The 19,429-nt window shown below is 38.5% G+C and overlaps 1 protein-coding gene across 1 annotated transcript; it reads right to left on the bottom strand.

Moving 5' to 3' along the window:
- Nucleotides 1-1,294: 1,294 nt before the first annotated feature.
- LOC100359229 (UDP-glucuronosyltransferase 2A3) lies at nt 1,295-19,389 on the bottom strand. Its single transcript, XM_002717125.5, has 6 exons — nt 18,613-19,389; nt 14,331-14,479; nt 11,311-11,442; nt 9,375-9,462; nt 8,781-9,000; nt 1,295-8,193 (listed from the first exon to the last, which is right to left on the bottom strand). Exons 1-6 carry the CDS (start codon nt 19,334-19,336, stop codon nt 7,914-7,916), a joined length of 1,593 nt encoding a protein of 530 aa, XP_002717171.1. The 5' UTR covers nt 19,337-19,389; the 3' UTR covers nt 1,295-7,913.
- Nucleotides 19,390-19,429: the final 40 nt, after the last annotated feature.

Genomic DNA, 19,429 nt, shown 5'->3' with positions numbered 1-19,429 from the left:
TAACCTCATCTATAAAGTGGGCATATTAACAGTACCTCTGAGTTAATATTTGAAACATCTCCATAACAGCACCTGATATAAGGTAAGTACCATTAAGATCTTGCTATGATTTCTACTGCAGAGCCTTTAAAAGTGTTGGTCTTGTAAGAAGAAGCCAGTTTAGTGTCACTCTATTATAAATGACTTATGGTTTGTGGATCTTCCTTTCTTTGGATTCCCCTCTTTGATCCCTCTTCCTCCCTTCCTCATCCTTCTCCACCCCTCCCTTTCTCTTGATGACATAGATGACATCATGATCTTTTCTGTTATTCTGAAATCCTATTGCATTCTTGATAAATCCATCCATCTATGTTAATGAGATGTTGGAAGCTTGGCTTGTAACGAGTTACAAACAAGGCACAACTCCTGGGAAAGAAGTTCTCTGTGTCCAATCTTCCCTGACTTCCCTGAGAGAAGCAGACCATTGTCCCCCTACATCCTTGTTCATTAGGCTGGGGATCTCTGGTGCTGACATTGCTCATCTTGACACTTGGTCTTTCTACCTCCATAAAAACAACTAAAAAATATCTCCAGAGTCGGTTCCCACTGCTTTGGGGCTGGTGTACCCATCCCTGGACTGTTTTGGCATGAGCAGAAACTGCTGCCATGCCTCTAATTTCAGGGGGGTGTTCTCCCCGAGGGGCATTTATGCAGCATCTCTACAATTTAGAAGTAGATAGAGCCGGCGCCACGGCTCACTAGGCTAATCCTCCGCCTAGCGGCGCCGGCACACCGGGTTCTAGTCCCGGTTGGGGCGCCGGATTCTGTCCCGGTTGCCCCTCTTCCAGGCCAGCTCTCTGCTGTGGCCCGGGAGTGCAGTGGAGGATGGCCCAGGTGCTTGGGCCCTGCACCCCATGGGAGACCAGGAAAAGCACCTGGCTCCTGGCTCCTGCCATCGGATCAGCGCGGTGCGCCGGCCGCAGCGCGCCGGCCGCAGCGCGCCGGCCGCAGCGGCCATTGGAGGGTGAACCAACGGCAAAGGAAGACCTTTCTCTCTGTCTCTCTCTCTCACTGTCCACTCTGCCTGTCAAAAAAAAAAAAAAAAAAAAAAAAAAAAGAAGTAGATAGAAAGTGACTACAATAGATTTACATGGTTTTTGAAAGGGCCTTTGGCTGTTTTCTCATCAATTTTTGCTATTATGATGCTACGAACATGACCACTAAGCAGCTAAGTACATTTGGAGAGTCTGCTCATTGTGTTTAAAAATCATATGTTTATGATTCTTGGCAAGACCTTAGATTTGTAGAACTCAGATTTCTTCAGAAGCAAAACAGGACAATTTTAATGATACAAAAGTGAAGAAAACATACACATTTGGAAATTTGGTTTCACTTTCAATTCATAAGCCTCAAGCAATTCATACTAATAAGGAACGAAAGTGCAAATAATCTCTTTATAAACAGGTTTTTTTAAGTGCGAATAGAAGATAGTGTTTGCCCATGAACCAAAAAGTGCTGTGAGTCTTCTTCATTGTGACTCTCTCATTCCAGGTAAAGACCTAAGACAGAGGCACCACAGTGAAGAAGAGGTTGACTGTGTTCTGAGTAGGACACCCTTATGTGGCTCTACCACAATTGTACCTAGGAGTATCAGACCATATGAGCACCTTGCTCTCATTCTTTACTATGTGTTTCCCACAATTCAATGTGCATCCTGATGACAGCTTCACATTCATCTTCTTGAAGTCCTTCACTCTGATCTGATCTTACATCTGCAATTTCATCTAGAGCATTGTTCACTCTAGCCTTAGTTCTCGTATTGGCTTCTGCTTGGTATTTCTGTTTCTAATATTTCTCTATACTATGACAGGAATCATTTTACCCAATACAAATCTGACAATGATAACAAACATGGTAACATCTCCTGCACACCTTCTACTGTCATCAGGATGAAGTCCAAATCCTCAAGGTTCTTAAAAAGCCCTTCCTGAAGACACTGTCCATTCCTTTAACCTCACTACTACCAATTTTCTCTTTTACCTGACTTTGCTTACATACACTGCACATTTTTGTGCGCAAATTCTTCTGAAAAGAACATTCTGCTGCACTTTTCACTTGTTGAACTACCAAGTTTCATATTTTACTCAGAGAGAGAGAGTAAGAGAGAGATGTCTTCCATCTGCTAGTGCATTCCCCAAATGCTCACAGCAGTCAGTGCTGGGTCAGGCCAAATCCACGAGCCTAGAACTCCACTGGGGTCATGGGTTACAGGGATGCAAGTACTTGAGTCAAAACATTCTGCCTCCTAAGCTGTGCATTAGCAGGAAGCTGGTTGGAAGCAGCACTCCAATATGGAATGTGGGCATGCAAGCAGAGCGTGAACCACTACCAAACACCTGCCCTGTCATTCCTTTTCATAGCTAAGTAATACATGTCTGCTGCAACTCATAATGTCTCGTATTCTTTCAATGTGAAGAGTTTCCTTTGAATTTGATTTATGTTCGAGCTGTTAGAATTGAAAATCCTCAGTGTTTGTTTACCTGGAAATGTCCTCATTTAGACTTGCTAGATAGTTGTAGTGGAGCTATAACTATGGACAGTCTTGTTCTTTCATCACTTTGTGTCATTCCCAATGCTCTCTTGTCTCCACAGTTTATGTGAGAAATGTGCATTAATCTTATTGAAGACTATGGTATGTGATGATTGAGTTCAAGATTCTATGATTGTAATTTGTCTCAATGTGGAAGTCCTAAAGACATTTCTTACTTTTATAAGACAATTCATGGAGTTGAACGGATGCACTATGGTTTGGTGCTTTGTAGATGGAGCACATATGGGTGGGTAGGGTGTGCAGGCACCATGAGCTTACTCTAGGCTGTGGATCAGCTGCTTCACATTGGCACAGAGAAGGGCTGGGTCTGTGAATGCAGAGCCAGCTTCAACATCCATTATTCGTACTGACAACAGCCAGAGGTGCTTCACCATGCCCAACTTGTATGTAACCCTGGACTCATGCCCCATCCAAAAAAGGTATGCCAAGTTCCCTGGCCCCTACAAGCATACACTCCTGGAACTCAAGTGTAAGCCTCAGGACTTCCATTGAGTAATACAGGCACACTTCCAAGAATAAAGCTTCTATTAAAAAAATTAAAAGAAAAAAATCACATAGAGAAAATACTAACAAGTAATTCAAGATGCATATAAATCAATGTAGAAACACAACCAACAGGAGCAGCAAAGGCAATATTCCTCCCCAAAATGAACACAATCCATTAATATTCAGTTTTGCAGAGGAGAGATTAACAAAACAGTTAAAAAGGAATTCAAAAGAATAATTGTAAAGTTACTCACTAATAGAGATAGTTAAACAAATTAAGGAAATCTATACATGACACATATGAGAATTTCTGCAAAGAGATTGAGATATTGAAGAAAAAACAAATATTAGTCGTGAAGTATTTGAAAACTCAAATAAAAAAATACAATGGAGGGGCCGGTGTTGTGATGTAGCACATAAACCAACTGCTTTCAATGCTGGCATTCCATATTGGCACTGGCTCATGTACTGGCTGCTCCACTTCTGATTCAGTACCCTGTTGTTAATGGCCTGAAAAAAGCAGCAGAAGATGGTGGAAGTGTTTAGGCCCCTGCCACGTACATGGGAGACTCAGATGAAGCTCCTGCTTTTGGCCTGCCTCAACCTTGGCCATTACAGCTACCTGGGGAGTGTAGAGGAAGAGGAGAAGGAAGAGGACAAGGGGGAGAAGGAAGTAGAGGAAGGAAAGGGTAAGTGGAAGAGGGAGTAAGAAAGAGAAGAAGGAGGAGGAGGAGGAAAGAAGGGGAGAAGAAGGAGGAGGGGGAGGAGAAACATAAATGGTGGTCAAAATATATGAGGTACCATCAAAAGACAATTACTTACTCTTAGGAGTTCTTAAAGGTATGGATTAAAAATGGCTCACAAAATTTCTCCATTTTGAAGAAAAATACATATATCCTAATACAGGAAGCTCATAGATCCCCAAATAGGCACAATCAAAAAATGCATTCACCATAACACATTAAGTCAAATTACTAAATCTAAAACATAAAGAGAGCATTCTAAAATTTGCAAGTGGGAAATGTCCTTATCACTTGAGAGGAATTTACATCAGACTGATAGCAGATTTCTCAACAGAAATCCTAAAAGCCAAGAGAGAATGAAAAGATATAATCCAGATCCTAAAAGAAAAACAAACAATAATAACAACAAAAAAATAATCCCTGCCAACCCTGAATACTTTACCCAGTGAAGCTGTCATTAATAAAACAGTAAATTGGGGGCTGTGATTGTGGCATAGCAGGTAAAGCCACTTCCTGCCATGCCAGCATCCCATATGATTCTAATTTGAGACCTGGTAGCTTCACCTCCAGTCCGGTTCCCTGTTAGTGGCCTGTGAAAATCAGCAGAAGATGTCCCAAGTGTTTGGGCCCCTGCTACTAGTGATCAAGCTGTTTCCTGGCTTTGGCCTTGATCAACCCTGGCCATTGCTTCCATCTGGGGAATAGACGAGCAGATGGAAGATCTCACTCTCTAGCTCTTGTTCCTTCTGTAACTTTGACTTTCAAAATAAATAAATAACTAATAAATAAATAAATAAATCTTTTTAAAAAGAAGGTAAAATAAAGACCTTCCAAGACAAGCCAAAATAAAAGAATTTTTCACCACCCAGCCAGCCTTACAAATGATACTTAAGACTGTACCTCACAGAGAAAGGGAAAGATAATCAACATCTTGAAAAAATAATATTAAGGCAGAAGCTCTGCTAGTAAAAGATAAAAGGATACTGAAAACAACAACAAAAACAACAACAAAGCAGTATTTAAGGGAAAATCCTGGGATCAATCATTAACAATCAGTAATAACTTGAAATGTATATCTATTAATTCTCCTACTGAACCAACTAAAAATGATAAGGATTTTGATTAGACATTTCCTTTAAAAATATATACAGTTGACTAACAAGTAGATGAAAGAAGCTCAACAATTTATCAATAAGAGAAATGCAAATTGAGACTACAATTAGGTACCATTTCACACCCTGTAACAAACGATTGCAAGTGTTGTCAATCAGACAACTTAAAACCATCAACTATTGCCAGTGTGAATGTAAAAGTGACTGCAAATGTACAAGGACATTGAAAAACAGTTTGGCAGTTCTTTATATACAGGAATTTACTGTATGATTCTTTAATATCATCCCCAAAACAAATAAAAACATATTTATGCACTAGTGTGTATATCAATCTTTGGGACATCATTACTCATCATAGCAAGAATGGGTAGTAAAGCAAAATGCTCATTAACTGATTAAATAATTAGTGAAATATAGTGTATTCATAACACAGCATGTTATCCAAAATTAAAAATGAATGAAAAGTAGTACTCATATGTACTGCAATGTGGAGGCACTCAAAAAATATTGTGCTTAGACAAACCAGTTGTTAAAGACAACATAGAGGCTGGCACTGTGGCACAATGGGTTAAAGCCATGATCTGCTATGCCATCATCCCACATGGGCACTGGTTCATGCCCGTCTGCTCCACTTCCAATCTAGCTCCCTGCTAATGCATCTTGGAAAGCAACAGAGGGTGGCCCAAGTCCTTGGGCACCCGCACCCATGTGAGAGACCCAGAAGAATCAAAAGGCTTGCATAGCCTTGGCGACTCATGACAAGAGCCTAGGGTGATTACTGATGCCATAAACAAGAGTGTCAATTTGTTAAGTCAACAACAGGAGTCACTGTGCACTTACTCCTCATGTAGGATCTCTGTCCTTAATGTGCTGTACATTGTGACTTAATGCTATAACTAGTACTCAAACAGTATTTTTCACTTTGTGTTTCTATGTGGGTGCAAACTGTTGAAATCTTTACTTAATGTATGCTAAACTGATATTCTGTATATAAAGAGAATTGAAAATGAATCTTGATGTGAATGGAAGGGGGGAGGGAGAGGGAAAGGGGAGGGTTGCGAATGGGAGGGAAATTATGGGGGGGGGAAGCCATTGTAATCCATAAGCTGTACTTTGGAAATTTATATTCATTAAATAAAAGTTAAAAAAAAAAAGTAAAAAAAAAAAAAGAACTCCCTGGCTCCTGACTTCAGATCGGCACAGCTCCAGCCATTGTGGCCATTTGGAGAGTGAACCAGCAAATGGAAGACCTCTATCTCTACCTCTCTCTGTAACTGTCTTTCAAATAAGTAGAATAAATCTTTTTTAAAAAGCAATATAATGTGCAATTCCATTTAAATAAATTTCCAGAACAAGCATATATGTATATATTAGTAGTTTCTGCAGGTGAGAGAGCATAGGGAGTGACTTCCAAGGGGTATGACATTTCATTTTTGGATGATGAAAATGTCCTAAAATTAGATTATCATGACAAATTCATAATGTTGTAAACATGCTAAATATATTGGATTGCATTTAGGTGAGTTTTATGGAATATAAATTATATCTCATAAAAATTTTAAAGGAATTATAAAAATAATAAATTATATCACTCACAAAAATATATTTTAGAAATTTTACATATATTATTCAAATATTTTACATTTCTTTCAGTTCATCATTATTCCCATTTGTTCCATCATATTTTTTAAAGTTTCTTTACAATTAGCTGTATGTATTTAATTTTTTGTTTAGAAAACTGTTGCACTAATTGGCTACCTACTAAATCTATAAAGAATTGATGTAACATTGAAATAGCTATTTGAATATAAAAACAAATTTTGTCAGGATTATTGGTCCTTACTTTACTTTTGCTCTGTTTTTGTCTGGCTTTGGTATCTGAGTAATAGTGCCCTTCTGATTATATTTGTCAAATGTCTATTCTTTTTGATTTTGTTGGTATAACTTAAGAATAATTAGAATTGGTTCTCCTTTAAGTGATTTCAGAGATTAAGCCATCAGTTCTGGATCTTTTTTGTTTGAAGATCTGCACTTGCTGCTTCAACCTCATTGGTCATTATTGGTCCGTTTGGATGTTTCTATTTTTCCTTGACTTGATTTAGGTATATTATCTGTGCCCAGGGACTTGTCAATTGTTTTGAAGTTGTCCAATTTCTTTGTGTATAATTGTTCATATCAGTTTCTTATGATGCTCTGTATTTCTGTGCTAATTGCAATGCCACTATTTTACCTCTAACTTTATCTGTTCACATAATATTTTTCCTTTTTTATTTTACCTCATGTTTTTGTGTTTGCTCATCTTCTCACAAAACCAACTCTTCATTTCACTGATTTTTGTCTTTGTTTATATTATAAACTTTTTTTTAGTCTTTATTACTGGTTCCTTCTAATAATTTGGGGTTTGATTTCTTTTTGTTCCTCTGGATGCTGAAAGTGCATAATTTTATATTAATTTAAAATTGTTCTCTTTTATGTATTGCATCACAATTAACAATGGTCAAAATATGGACTCACTAAGGTGCCCAACAAAATATAAATAGGTTAAGAAAATATGATTTTATATATACACATATATAGTAATCTTATTCATCTGTAAAAATAACAAAATCCTACTAATTGCAGCAACTTGGATGGACTGCCAAGAGAATATCAGCATGGTTACTAGTTTTATATATAATACAGGGATATGGCGATAAAATTGTTAAATTGATGGTGGTGAGAAGGACTTGATGTGAAAGAAAAGCATTGTTATGTCTCGCTTCAGTTGTTAGTATCTCTGTTGTCAGTAAAGTGAAAACAGGAGGGAAAAATAACTGGGAAGGAGAGATGAAAACGAGACACACTCAGTGCTTAATGATTCGTTAAATTCTAGGGAAAGATTGAGGAATGGGGAATAGGAAAACAGGTAGCAGATGTGTTCTCCCTGAACCCTGGAATGAACAAGTTTGTCCTATTCAGCACTTTGCCTAAACTTGAAGGGACCTATTCCTTCTTTTTCTTCTTTCCTGTCTTTCCAAACTGTTGGCAGCAAAACAACAAGCATTTTGTGACAAAGATTATAACAGCTGCCACACAAGCCAGCAGGAACCCGATCACATCCAAAGAGTGGGCCTGGAACCAGCTGAGGTCATGGACTGCTGGCCGAAGGTGCTTGGCTCCCTTGTGGCGCATGACAAACTCGACCCAGAAGACTGCCCGGTCCAGGGGCTTCATGGGCTGATCGTGGTGAATCCTCGATAACTTCATGGCGTTCTCTTTGTAGCTGGAAGTGAGAACAGAGACAGAAAGTAGAGCGTTCTTATCTTTGTTTTAATTAAATATAGGTACATGAAATCTGCTTTAAAGCCAAAAGCTTATGAAAGTAAAGATAAATTCTTGGAGCTACATGAACTTTGTTGACTGTATATCATTTACATATATGGTGAGGAGACTGACAAAGCAGCACATAAGGGTACTTCAAATGATCTGTGGAAAAATTGAACCAAATACAGTTTTATTGTCATTCATAAAAAGCTTTGAAATCTGCACTTATTTTTATAGGCTATTCATTTTTTCACAAACTTTTTGAGGATCCCTTGTATGCCTAGTTTTCTCCTCTTACAATCAAGGAAACGAATAAAGAGGCACAAATGTAGGAAGCTCATTGTCAATTTGCGCTTTTTTTCATAAAGTAACATTAATCACTGAATGAGCTACAGTTTTCGAGATGATTTCAAGCCCAAGACTGTGAATTATTCAGTATTGTGGGAAAATGCTGCATAAAAAATCCCATAACCCTGGTCTTGAATGCTTCCTGGTGCAACTAATATCATAGTCAATATTAGAACCTTTCAAATCAGCAGTACTTACGAAGGGTCGTTGATCACTGTCTTTAAGGCACTGAGCAAGTCTGCACTTGTCATTGTGTGCAGGCTCAACTCTACAGCCGCTCCTTTGGCTCTCATGTGAGCAATGTTGTCAGGCTGATCGCCAAACAAGGGAACGCCTACCATGGGGACACCATGGTAAATTGCTTCATAGATTCCATTAATTCCACCATGTGTGATGAAAGCTTTGGTTTTGGGATGACCTAGTTTGGGGAGCAGAGCAAAACTGAGTGAAGATTGCATTATCACTTGTAAAAGTATTTTAGAAAAGCAGAAGGGAAAATTACTATAGGATAACTCGATGAAGAAGGCAATGTATCCTATAGAAGGTGATTATCTGGGGCATTTCTACCACAGAAAATGGCATCTTTTTTAATAGCAGTTTTGGCATTGCTCAAAACTCTGAATGTAAACATTACAATGCATTAATTTAGGAAAATACTGATCAGTTCTTTAATTATATATACGTCAAAATTTGAGATACTTTGAGAAACGTCTACAATTGTTAACTGTTCGTTGAATTTTATTCACTGTGTCCCTCGTCCAGTTGCATACTTTTACTTTCCCATAGTCTTACCAAGAAGATCATTCTGGGGTATCCAATCATAGACTTGAGTATTTGCACCTAATGTAGCTGGTTTCTTGCCTTTGAATTTCCATAAAACCTGAAATTCACCAGTAACAATTAAAGAATAGCATTTTAAGGCTGTAGAAATTGTTATAAGATAAATATTCCACTCTGTGAATATTCCTTTCAGTTGAAAGAGGAGTATTTTCGAGCACAGTGTAATGTGTAAAAAACAGTAGTATTGTTTACAATTTTCATTTTAAATCATTTATATTTATATTCCTTCTATTTGAAAAGTAGCTGGGGAGGGGAGAGAGAGAGAGAGAGAAATTGAGAGATCTTTTATTTACTGGTTCATTCTCCAAATGCATAAAATAGCCTGGGTTGGAGCAGCCTGAAGCCATAAGCCAGGAATTCAATCTGGTCCCCCATATAGATGGCAGGGCCCCATGTACTTTAGCCATCATCTGTTGCATGCACCTTGTATTAACAGGAACCTGAAATCACAAGCAGAGCTGGGAAGAGAATCCAAGCTCTTCTCTATGGGATGTCACAGTCTCAAGTAGTATATTTGCCGCTGTGCCGAATGCCAACCCATATACTCATCTTCTTAAAAGGTTGTTGTATAGTTTCTTTCAAATGTATTGTTGGGGCCCGCACTGTGGGGCAGTGGGTTAACGCTCTGGCCTGAAGTGCCAGCATCCCATATGGGTGCTGGTTCACCTGGCTGCTCCAATTCCAATCCAGTTCTCTGCTGTGGCCTGGGAAAGCAGTAGAAGATGGTTCAAGTGCGTGGGCCCATGCACCCAAGTGGGAGATCTGGAAGAGGCTCTTGGCTTCTGGCTTTGGAACGGCACAGCTCTGGCCATTGTGGCCAACTGGGGAGCAAACCAGCGGATAAAAGACCTCTTTCTCTCTCTCTCTACCTCTCCTCTCTCTGTGTAACTGACTTTCAAATAAAATAAATAAATCTTTTAAAAAATAAAAAAGTATTGTTACCAATGATTTATTAATAATTGAAGTATCCAGGAATGAGATTAATAATAAAGAATTGGAAAAGCAAGCATTATTTTCTAATTAGTCTGCATATACGAATTACATGGATGCATGGCTTCTGTGTAAATTTGAATCACTGGGCCATGATAGCTCTATCTTCCCATATATCTTTCTCACAGGTATAATTTATTCTAGCTTTCCTGTGTGCTTTTTGGATGATTTGCTGTCTACTCTTTTCTCTTCTGATCTTGTTTCTTTTTCTCTTTTCTTTAGTTTTTTTTATGAAAAACAAACAGGAAAGGGAGGTAAGGAGGGTGCCCAGAAGGTTACTCATATTCACTTTACAATGGGGCATGTTGTTTAGTTTTGTACTTCTGCTACATTAAATATTTTTTGCTTTGTGGAAGTCTTTAGAAAAAATCTTTCATTTGAATAGGAAGAATCACAGAATATCTTATAACCTAAAAATTGGTAGGCTGTAATATAAAATATAGTTGCTTTTCCCTTTAGAAAAAATTAATTAATAAGAAAAACTGCAAAAATCTAACAATCTACTTATATGACCACCATATATGTGGAGGTATGGAGATATTCTGCAGAATCATAGCCCTCTCAATTTATCATATCAGTTTCCTCTTTTCCTTGTCCTTAGAAGCTAAAATGCTTCAGAATTTTTTTAGGTAATCAGAACAGGCCTTAATATTTCAAATTCTAAAATGTTCAGTGGGTTCAACATATTTATTTTTATTTTATTACAAACAAATGACAGTGAAGAGAGTTGTTTCCATAGTAAAGGCAAGGCTCAGTAAGCAAGTAAACAATTGTGCCTAAAACTGTTGTGACAGTATTTCACAGATTTTTACTCGATACTGATATCTTTCATGCTAATAGGAAAATGAGACTCAGCTTTCAGATGGAAAGGCACACTTGGATGCAGGGCTTTGCTGACCTTCTGTGGAATCTGAGCCAGGGCAGAAGCAATGAGGTCACCCTTTTCTTCAGGTAAATTATCAATTACAGAACCCAGAGAAAACACCACGATGCCATCTTCACCTGAGCTCTGGACAAACTCTTCCATTTCCTGTAAAGAAAAATATTCTGTGTATCACAAAAGTGCAATAGCACAGAGAATAATACCGAATTCATTTACACTATCATCATCAAGATTGGTATATTTAGACTTAATCTATATTCTGACATGCACAGCCATCTCAGATGTGTATGTCAAACCTCTCCCGTACATTTTTATTACTAGAATAGCCATGTTACAAAATGATCACACAGAAATATCACATAAGAATATAGCTTCTCCATGTTTAATAGAAACCAAGTTTTGAAAAGCAAGTGTTTTGAAAACTGAGCAAAATTATCTTAAAAAAGCAGATAAAACTGTGTGTGTCTGAATAAGGCTTCTAAATGATTAACAAAGTAATTTAAATATAATCAACATCTCTGTGCTGTTTTATTTAAATTTAATATTTTCTGTATTTTAAAGTTTTTATATTTTCTCATGGATGCATGTGTGCATGTGTGTGTTTGCATAAAAATGAACATGAGAGGGTAAAATAATCACCACAGATTAACTAGAGATGCATGGGAATTGTGATTTACTTGTCTTTCTTTTTTTTTTTTTTTTTTTTTTTTTTTTTTTGACAGGCAGAGTTAGTGAGAGAGAGAGACAGAGAGAAAGGTCTTCCCTCTGCTGGTTCACTCCCCAAATGGCCGCCACGGCCAGTGCTGCACTGATCCAAAGCAAGAATCCAGGTGCCTCCTCCTGGTCTCCCATGCAGGTGCAGGGCCCAAGCACTTGGGCCATCCTCCACTGCCTTCCCGGGCCACAGCAGAGAGCTGGATTGGAAGAGGAGCAAGCGGGACAGAATCTGGCACCCCAACCAGGGCTAGAACCTGGGCTGCCGGCGCTGCAGGCGGAGGATTAGCCTAGTGAGCCGAAGCAACGGCCTGACTTATTTGTCTTTCTGGATCTCTAGTTACAGAATAGCTAATGATGTCATCTTTTAATTGGGGTTTGTTTGTAACTATGACTTTTTTGGTATGAAATAAGATATTCTTAAGCCAAAAATGGAACTTTATTATCAATACTTGTCTTACTATGGAAAGAAATCTATCACTCTCCCAAAAATTCCATTGAGCTTGCAATATTCCTTAATGTGTTTTGCTCTTATTCCCACAACATAAGAAATTAGGGTTTCTCCTTACTCTCTGTTGATATTTGAACACAACATTCTTACTAATAATTAATGTGATGAGTTGTTGTGGCATCTGTTCTATGCTTCACACAAGAATCAGTGTTTTATCAACACTGACACAGTTTCAAATTCTCTGCCTCCTTCTAGTTCCTCAACATGTTTAATTTTGATACCTGCTTTATATCACTGACCCCCTGAACACCCAATTCCATATTACAGCCAAATCAACAGACTTGGTTAACTGTTCTGCCCTCACATTCCGTAGGAACTGTGGTGTTGTGCTGCAGTGACCACTTCTCACTCACGGAGTGACTCAACAGAACTCATGCTGCCTGCTCTTGAATCCAACAATCACAATCATCCACTGCAAACCTACAAAAGTAATGCCCAGCTTCCTAATAAATGTTTTGTTTTGCAGATCCCCTCGTCTATATTCTGTGCCACATCAGCTCTTCAAACTTGCTTGCTGTGGTAAGATCACCACTTCCCTGTGACTCCTCAGGACACACTGACTGCTTTTCTCTGTAAACTGCAGTTCATAAACTGCTTCTGTTATTTCATGGGCTTTGTTGAGTTGGCTCCTTGTTTTTCACTTGACCAGTTAATATGCCCTAAACTTTGTCCTGGTCAGTTTGCTTTGGAGTGGCTCTCCTGGTAGGAAGGAAAGGGATATTGGGCAGAAAACAGCCACAGAGGCATCTGCTACTTTAAAGAAGTTTATATGGGGACACACAGATGGTCACTGTTGCACAATCATGCATTAGGCCATGCACCAGGACTAAAAGTATCCTGTGAAACACACATTGTAACCATCTACAATTAAATATCCTTGAGTCCACTCAGGTAAGAGCTAGAGTTTATAGCCAATGTGGGGGACAAAGATCTCAAGTTCAAAATAAAAAAATGGAGAAATTTTCTATATTCATTTTGCTTCTCAATACAGTTTCTTCTGATATCCATAGCAGCTCACATTCTTTTTCTGAAGACTTGTGAATAACTCTAGTCTTGTTTTTCATTTCAAAAGAATCCTGCCACTAGGCTGAGAAAGAATTGATTTAACCTTTGGATCTCCCATGTCCATGAACTCTACTCCATGCTGACAACTTTCACGCTTTGTATTGCTGTAGCATGAGATTGAGACCACACATTATCCAAGTGATTTCTAGAGAACTTCACCTGAAATTTCCTTGGACTCTTCTCTTGCATGGTCATAAGATAGCATGCATAATATTAATTTCAAACATATTTTACCTCTATATATGTTCTATTTCAACATAACCTACCACACAAATTAAGCACTCAAAATGGAAATCAAGGGGTCCTGAATAACTTTCTGTCAACATTTCCCCTCCCTCCTTCCTAGAAAATGCACCACAAAGTCTGGAGAAGCGTGTTATCTTGCTACCATCATGATAAATGTCCTGTTCCTAACCCAAATATGCCTGTGGAAAAGAATAGAGCAGTCTCCTTAGTGATCCTCATAGCCCTAATTTTCTGTAACTCCAATACATTAGCAACACATCAGTAACATCAATACATTAAAATTTACCTTGATCACTTCATACACTCCAAGTTCATCAAAGCAACACCTAAAATACTTTTTTTTAGCAACCATAGGTCCCTTGAGACATAGAAAATGAATATGGAGTGAAAACTGAGGTTGTTCATCATATCATCTGTGTTAATAGGGATGCACTTACTTCATGGAAAATCAAGTATCATATCATAAATCACCCAAAAGCCCTTTAAGTGATAATGCTACCTTAGGCAAAGGTTTGGCAGGTTTGCAATGCAGCCCTCCAACAAATTCAATATTAGGTAAGTATGGACGAGGAAATTCAAAATCCCAATATGTTCGGATTAACCAAATTTCAGCTTTTGCCAGAGTTTCACATAATGTGGTGGGTCTTCCTGGAAGAAACACATAACTGTTCAGTGGAGGGAATTGACACAATAATTTAAAAGGAAAAATTAGACCACTCATTCCTTGGTAAGGTACTGAGGGAAAGGAAGGTTATGTCCTCCTATTCCAATCCATTTTCCTGCTAATGTGCACCCTGGGAGGAAGCAGATGATGGCTAAAATATTTGCATTCTTGGGAGACCAGGATGGAATCCTTGGTTCCTGGCTTGGGACTGACCCAACCCTGGATGCTTTGGCATTTGGGAAGTGAATGAGTGCATGGAAGTTTCTCTCTCTCTCTCTCTCTCTCTCTCTCTCTCTCTCTTTCAAATAAAGTAAAACTAAATAATTTTAAATGTTTAAAAATTAATGATAAATGAATTCATTAATCATTTTTCCTGTATGAGTGAATTGCAGATGATTGATTTCTCAGACATTATCATCACCAATCACATTTCAAGTGTTTGTAGTCTGTAGTCTGAGACATATCATTGAAGAATCCCACCAATATCAGTCCACGTGACCTCCTATATGATATTCCATCTCTCCAATTAATGGGCCACTATTTTATTGGTAAGATAATCCCAACTGATGTATACCCATGATGAATCCTCTTTTGGGTATGTAGCACACATGTACATACTTAACTATGAGACACCTACTTTATTATAACCTTCAAACAATAAAATTTTAGAAAAGGACACATTTTAAATGTGTTAATCTTAGGATTTTAAGCAAAAGGATGAGTAATTTTAAAAAACTAAATCTATAATTTCTATCTAAAAATCATGTTTTGCAACTAATAGAATGTGGAAGAGTTCATTTTATTTTAGAATTCTAAGGAAAATGGTGGTTATGTACACCCATGTTTGAAAGTCCATTTTCAGCCTGGTGCCATGGCTCACTAGGCTAATCCTCCACCTACAGCGCCGGCACCCCGGGTTCTAGTCCCGGTTGGGTTGCCGGATCCTGTCCCAGTTGCTCCTCTTCCAGTCTAGCTCTCTGCTGTGGCCCGGGAAGGCAGTGGAGGGTGGCCCAAGTGCTTGGGCCCTGCACCCTCATGAGAGACCAGAAAGAAGCACCTGGCTCCTGGCTTCAGATAGGCACAGCGCGCCAGCCATAGCGGCCATTTAGGTGGTGAACCAGCAGAGGGAATACCTTTCTCTCTGTCTCTCTCTCTCACTGTGTAACTCTACCTGTCAAAAAAAGAAAGTCCATTTTCAGAGTCATCATGTTTTCATTTTTAAGTTATATCCAAATTCATCAAGCCCCAGATCTTTACAGATCTTTACAATGATCATAAGGAGTCTTTATTGAAGATAGTCATTTAAAAGTCACCAGATGACGGATGAGAACCATCTTTAAACTTCTTATGCAAACATATTCACTTTGTCTAGATTCTTTGTTTTCTATGTCTTATGCTGCCCAGATTGCCAATCTATGGCATTATACTTTAAGTAGAAGAATATACAGAGTAATATGTCTTACTTGAAATGTTATACATGAAGAGTTATGGGGAAAATACTTGATAGAAACTGACTATTGTTTCTTTTCTTTGAGTTATATTATCTAATTACAATTGATTCATATCTACAGTAAGTAATTTTATAAATTCCATGATAGTTACTAAGTTATTAAGTTTTAGACACCAAATAAATGTCATTATCAAACAATTCAATTATTGCAATCTGTCCAAGTGGGGAGATAAGTAAAGATTTCTTGGGAGTTGCCTGAATGATTAGTTAGAACAAACTTTGGTTGTGAAGAGACAAGCCGTGCCCCCTCTTATTCTTTTATAACACTTCTGCTCTGTTCTCAGTTTGAATTTTTCAATGGGACTTCAAACATAATCCTATTTTGCAAAACTATTTCAGTTACCTATTTATAGTTCTGGTTTTTTAGTTATTTGCATGTTATTTATTTTTAATTTAATGACTATTAATTGTGATAAAATACACAAAAATGGCTATCTTAACCATTTTGATTTAGTTTTGTTTAATTTTTGTTTTAATTAGTTTTAATAGATTTAACGTGCTTTTAGATATAATTCTAAGAACTTCATGAATGCCCTTTTTCTCTCTCTTCCCCCTCTCTCCCTCCCCACATCCCCTCTTCTGCCTCTCTTTCTTTCTTTTTTTTTTTTTTAAGTATTTGAGAGAACATATTTTAAATTTACCTTACAGAAAAAAAGGCTTAATACTTCACTGAGTAAGAAGTTTAACAAATAAAAAGCAAAGAGTCCCTAGCTTAGTGGGAATAAAGGCAACTGCTATAAACAAAATTGAATGGAAAAAAGACCTCTGGCAGTACACTTGGGGTCAGGAATCTTGTTTTACTGTCCTGTACCCTGCATGAAGCCTAGAGTGCTTCATTCACCTAGACAGTGCTTACTGATTATTCAGTCAATCAATAAGAGAAAACCAGTGCATGTGAATTCATATCATATCTATCAACAGGAATTGTTGAAGTGAATTCCTATGAATTTTGTTCTGTGAAGCAGTGTACATACTATGAATCAGTGAATTGAATTACTATTTTTAGGATCACATATGATCTTGTGTGTCTCTGTCCATGACTCTGCACTTCTTTTCTTTTTCTTTTTTGACAGGCAGATTTAGACAGTGAGAGAGAGAGACAGAGAGAAAGGTCTTCCTTTTCCATTGGTTCACCCCCCAAATGACTGCTATGGCTGGCGCGCTGCACCGATCCAAAGCCAGGAGCCAGGTGCCTCCTCCTGGTCTCCCATGCAGGTGCAGGGCCCAAGCACTTGGGCCATCCTCCACTGCCTTCCCGGGCCACAGCAGAGAGCTGGACTGGAAGAGGAGCAAACGGGACAGGATCCGGCAACCCAACCGGGACTAGAACCCGGGGTGCCGGCGCTGCAGGCAGAGGATTAGTCAAGTGAGCCGCAGCACTGGCCCGCTGCACTTCTTGAATAAAGTTTAAGAGGTAGCCTAACTCATTGACTTGTGGATCATAACTGAATGCATGAAAATTGCAACAACACAACACCATATTCTGGAAGACAAGGCAAGGGATTAAAAATAAGTCAAATTATGGTTATAATGGTGAAAGAAAAATCCATTCGATTTTATGCCACAGACAAAAGTTCTAAAGAATTTTTTTTAATTTATACAAGACACAATTCCTAAATAGTTTTCTGATTAATTTCTCAGATTTAATGTGTTCATTATCCAAGAAGTTAAAGCTTCCAGGACATGTTTCAGTATAAGAATGATGACCAAAACTAGAATGATGACCAAAACTATATACAACAGACATTGTAAAGATTCTTAAAAAATATATGATAGAAGAATAGTGAATACCTATTACTGTCATATAAATAGTATAACTTTAAAAATGATTATTAGTGATTCTCAAAAATATATGATGTACGGGGCGGATGCCATGGCTCACTTGGCTAATCCTCCGCCTGCAGCGCCAGCATTCCATGTGGGCACCGGTTCTAGTCCTGCTTGCTCCTCTTCCAGTCCAGCTGTCTGCTGTGGCCCAGGAAGGCAGTGGAGGATGGCCCAAGAGCTTGGGCCCCACAACCCATGGGAGACCAGGAGAAGCACCTGGCTCCTGGCTTTGGATTGGTGCAGCACGCCAGCCGTAGCAGCCATTTGGGGCGGTGCACCAACAGAAAGAAGACCTTTCTCTCTGTTTCTCTCTAACTCTGCCTGTAAAAAAAAAAAAAAAAAAATTACATGGGCTGACGCTGTGGCGTAATAGGTAAACTCACAGCCTGCAGTGCCGGCATCCCATCTGGGCTCTCTGTCTGTCTCACTGTCTATAACTCTACCTGTTAAATATATATTTATTTATAATATATATATTTATATAGTATATATAAATATATTATTTATAATTTATATATTTATAAATATATATTTATATATTTTTATATGTTTATTTTATATATATATATATATACGCTGCACTTTCAAATAATTTCATGAAAATGCCAAAATCTCTTTGTTAAGGCCTATCATAGTTTACAAAAATAAAATTTAGCTTTATCTTTAGCAAGGAAACCATGATTTTCTATAATTTGAAAATTCATAGATGATAATCTGTATAGGAAATGAAATCTTTCCACATATCTTGTCATTGCTAATTTAAAATGAAGAGTCTCTTACCTAATGCTTCACTATAAAACTGTCTCCAAAAGTGAAAGTCACCGTCTTGAATCCAGAAGTTAAAGACAACCAAAAGCATTGCATTTTTCACTCTTTCCAGAAAAGTCATCTTGTCTGTTAGTCCCACCATAGTCACAGGGACATACGAAGGTGGAGATGGAAGTTTCCCACAGTTCCTCTCCATATTGCCTCCTATGGAAACCCTAAGGGTGATTACAAAGGGAACTGCAAGCAGCTCAGCCACCAGCTCCCCACAGGGTGTCACAGGGTCGATAAGCATTACATCATAGTTGGTTTCCTGCAGCTTCTTCATGAGTGTCTGGTTGTAGATGACACTCTCACAGAAAAGTTTAAAATCGTCATTCAGTCCGCTAAAGAAGTCACTCAGTTTTATTACTGATTTCCAGGGTGACAGCAGTGGTGAGACATTAAGAGCCAGGTTCTGAAATTCTGCATTTTTCTTCTCAGCATTCTCTTTGTCAAATGGCACATCGACCATCTCGAACTTCAGGGCAGAGGGGTTCCAGTGATCAATGAGAAGAGTATGTGGATGAGTGAGCACTGTTACCTCATGGCCCCGCTCTGCGAGTGCCTCTAGAATGACCTTGATGTTAAGCCAGTGGCTCATGTCACAAGGCCACACCAGCACCTTCCCACAGAAGCCACAGCCAGCACAGCAGAGTTGCAGCAGCAGGACTGAGGAAGCCCACTTCACGGACACCATGGTGCAGCTGCTCACACGGCCCGGCAGAGGACGAGTTTTAGAGCACAAAAGAGTTGGAGTGGCAATTTAAAAACAGCAGAAATTAAAAATTAA

The sequence above is a fragment of the Oryctolagus cuniculus genome, chromosome 8 (assembly GCF_964237555.1).
Source record: "Oryctolagus cuniculus chromosome 8, mOryCun1.1, whole genome shotgun sequence".
NCBI classification, from domain to species: Eukaryota; Metazoa; Chordata; class Mammalia; order Lagomorpha; family Leporidae; genus Oryctolagus; species Oryctolagus cuniculus.
This window is presented reverse-complemented; position numbering and strand designations above follow the sequence as displayed.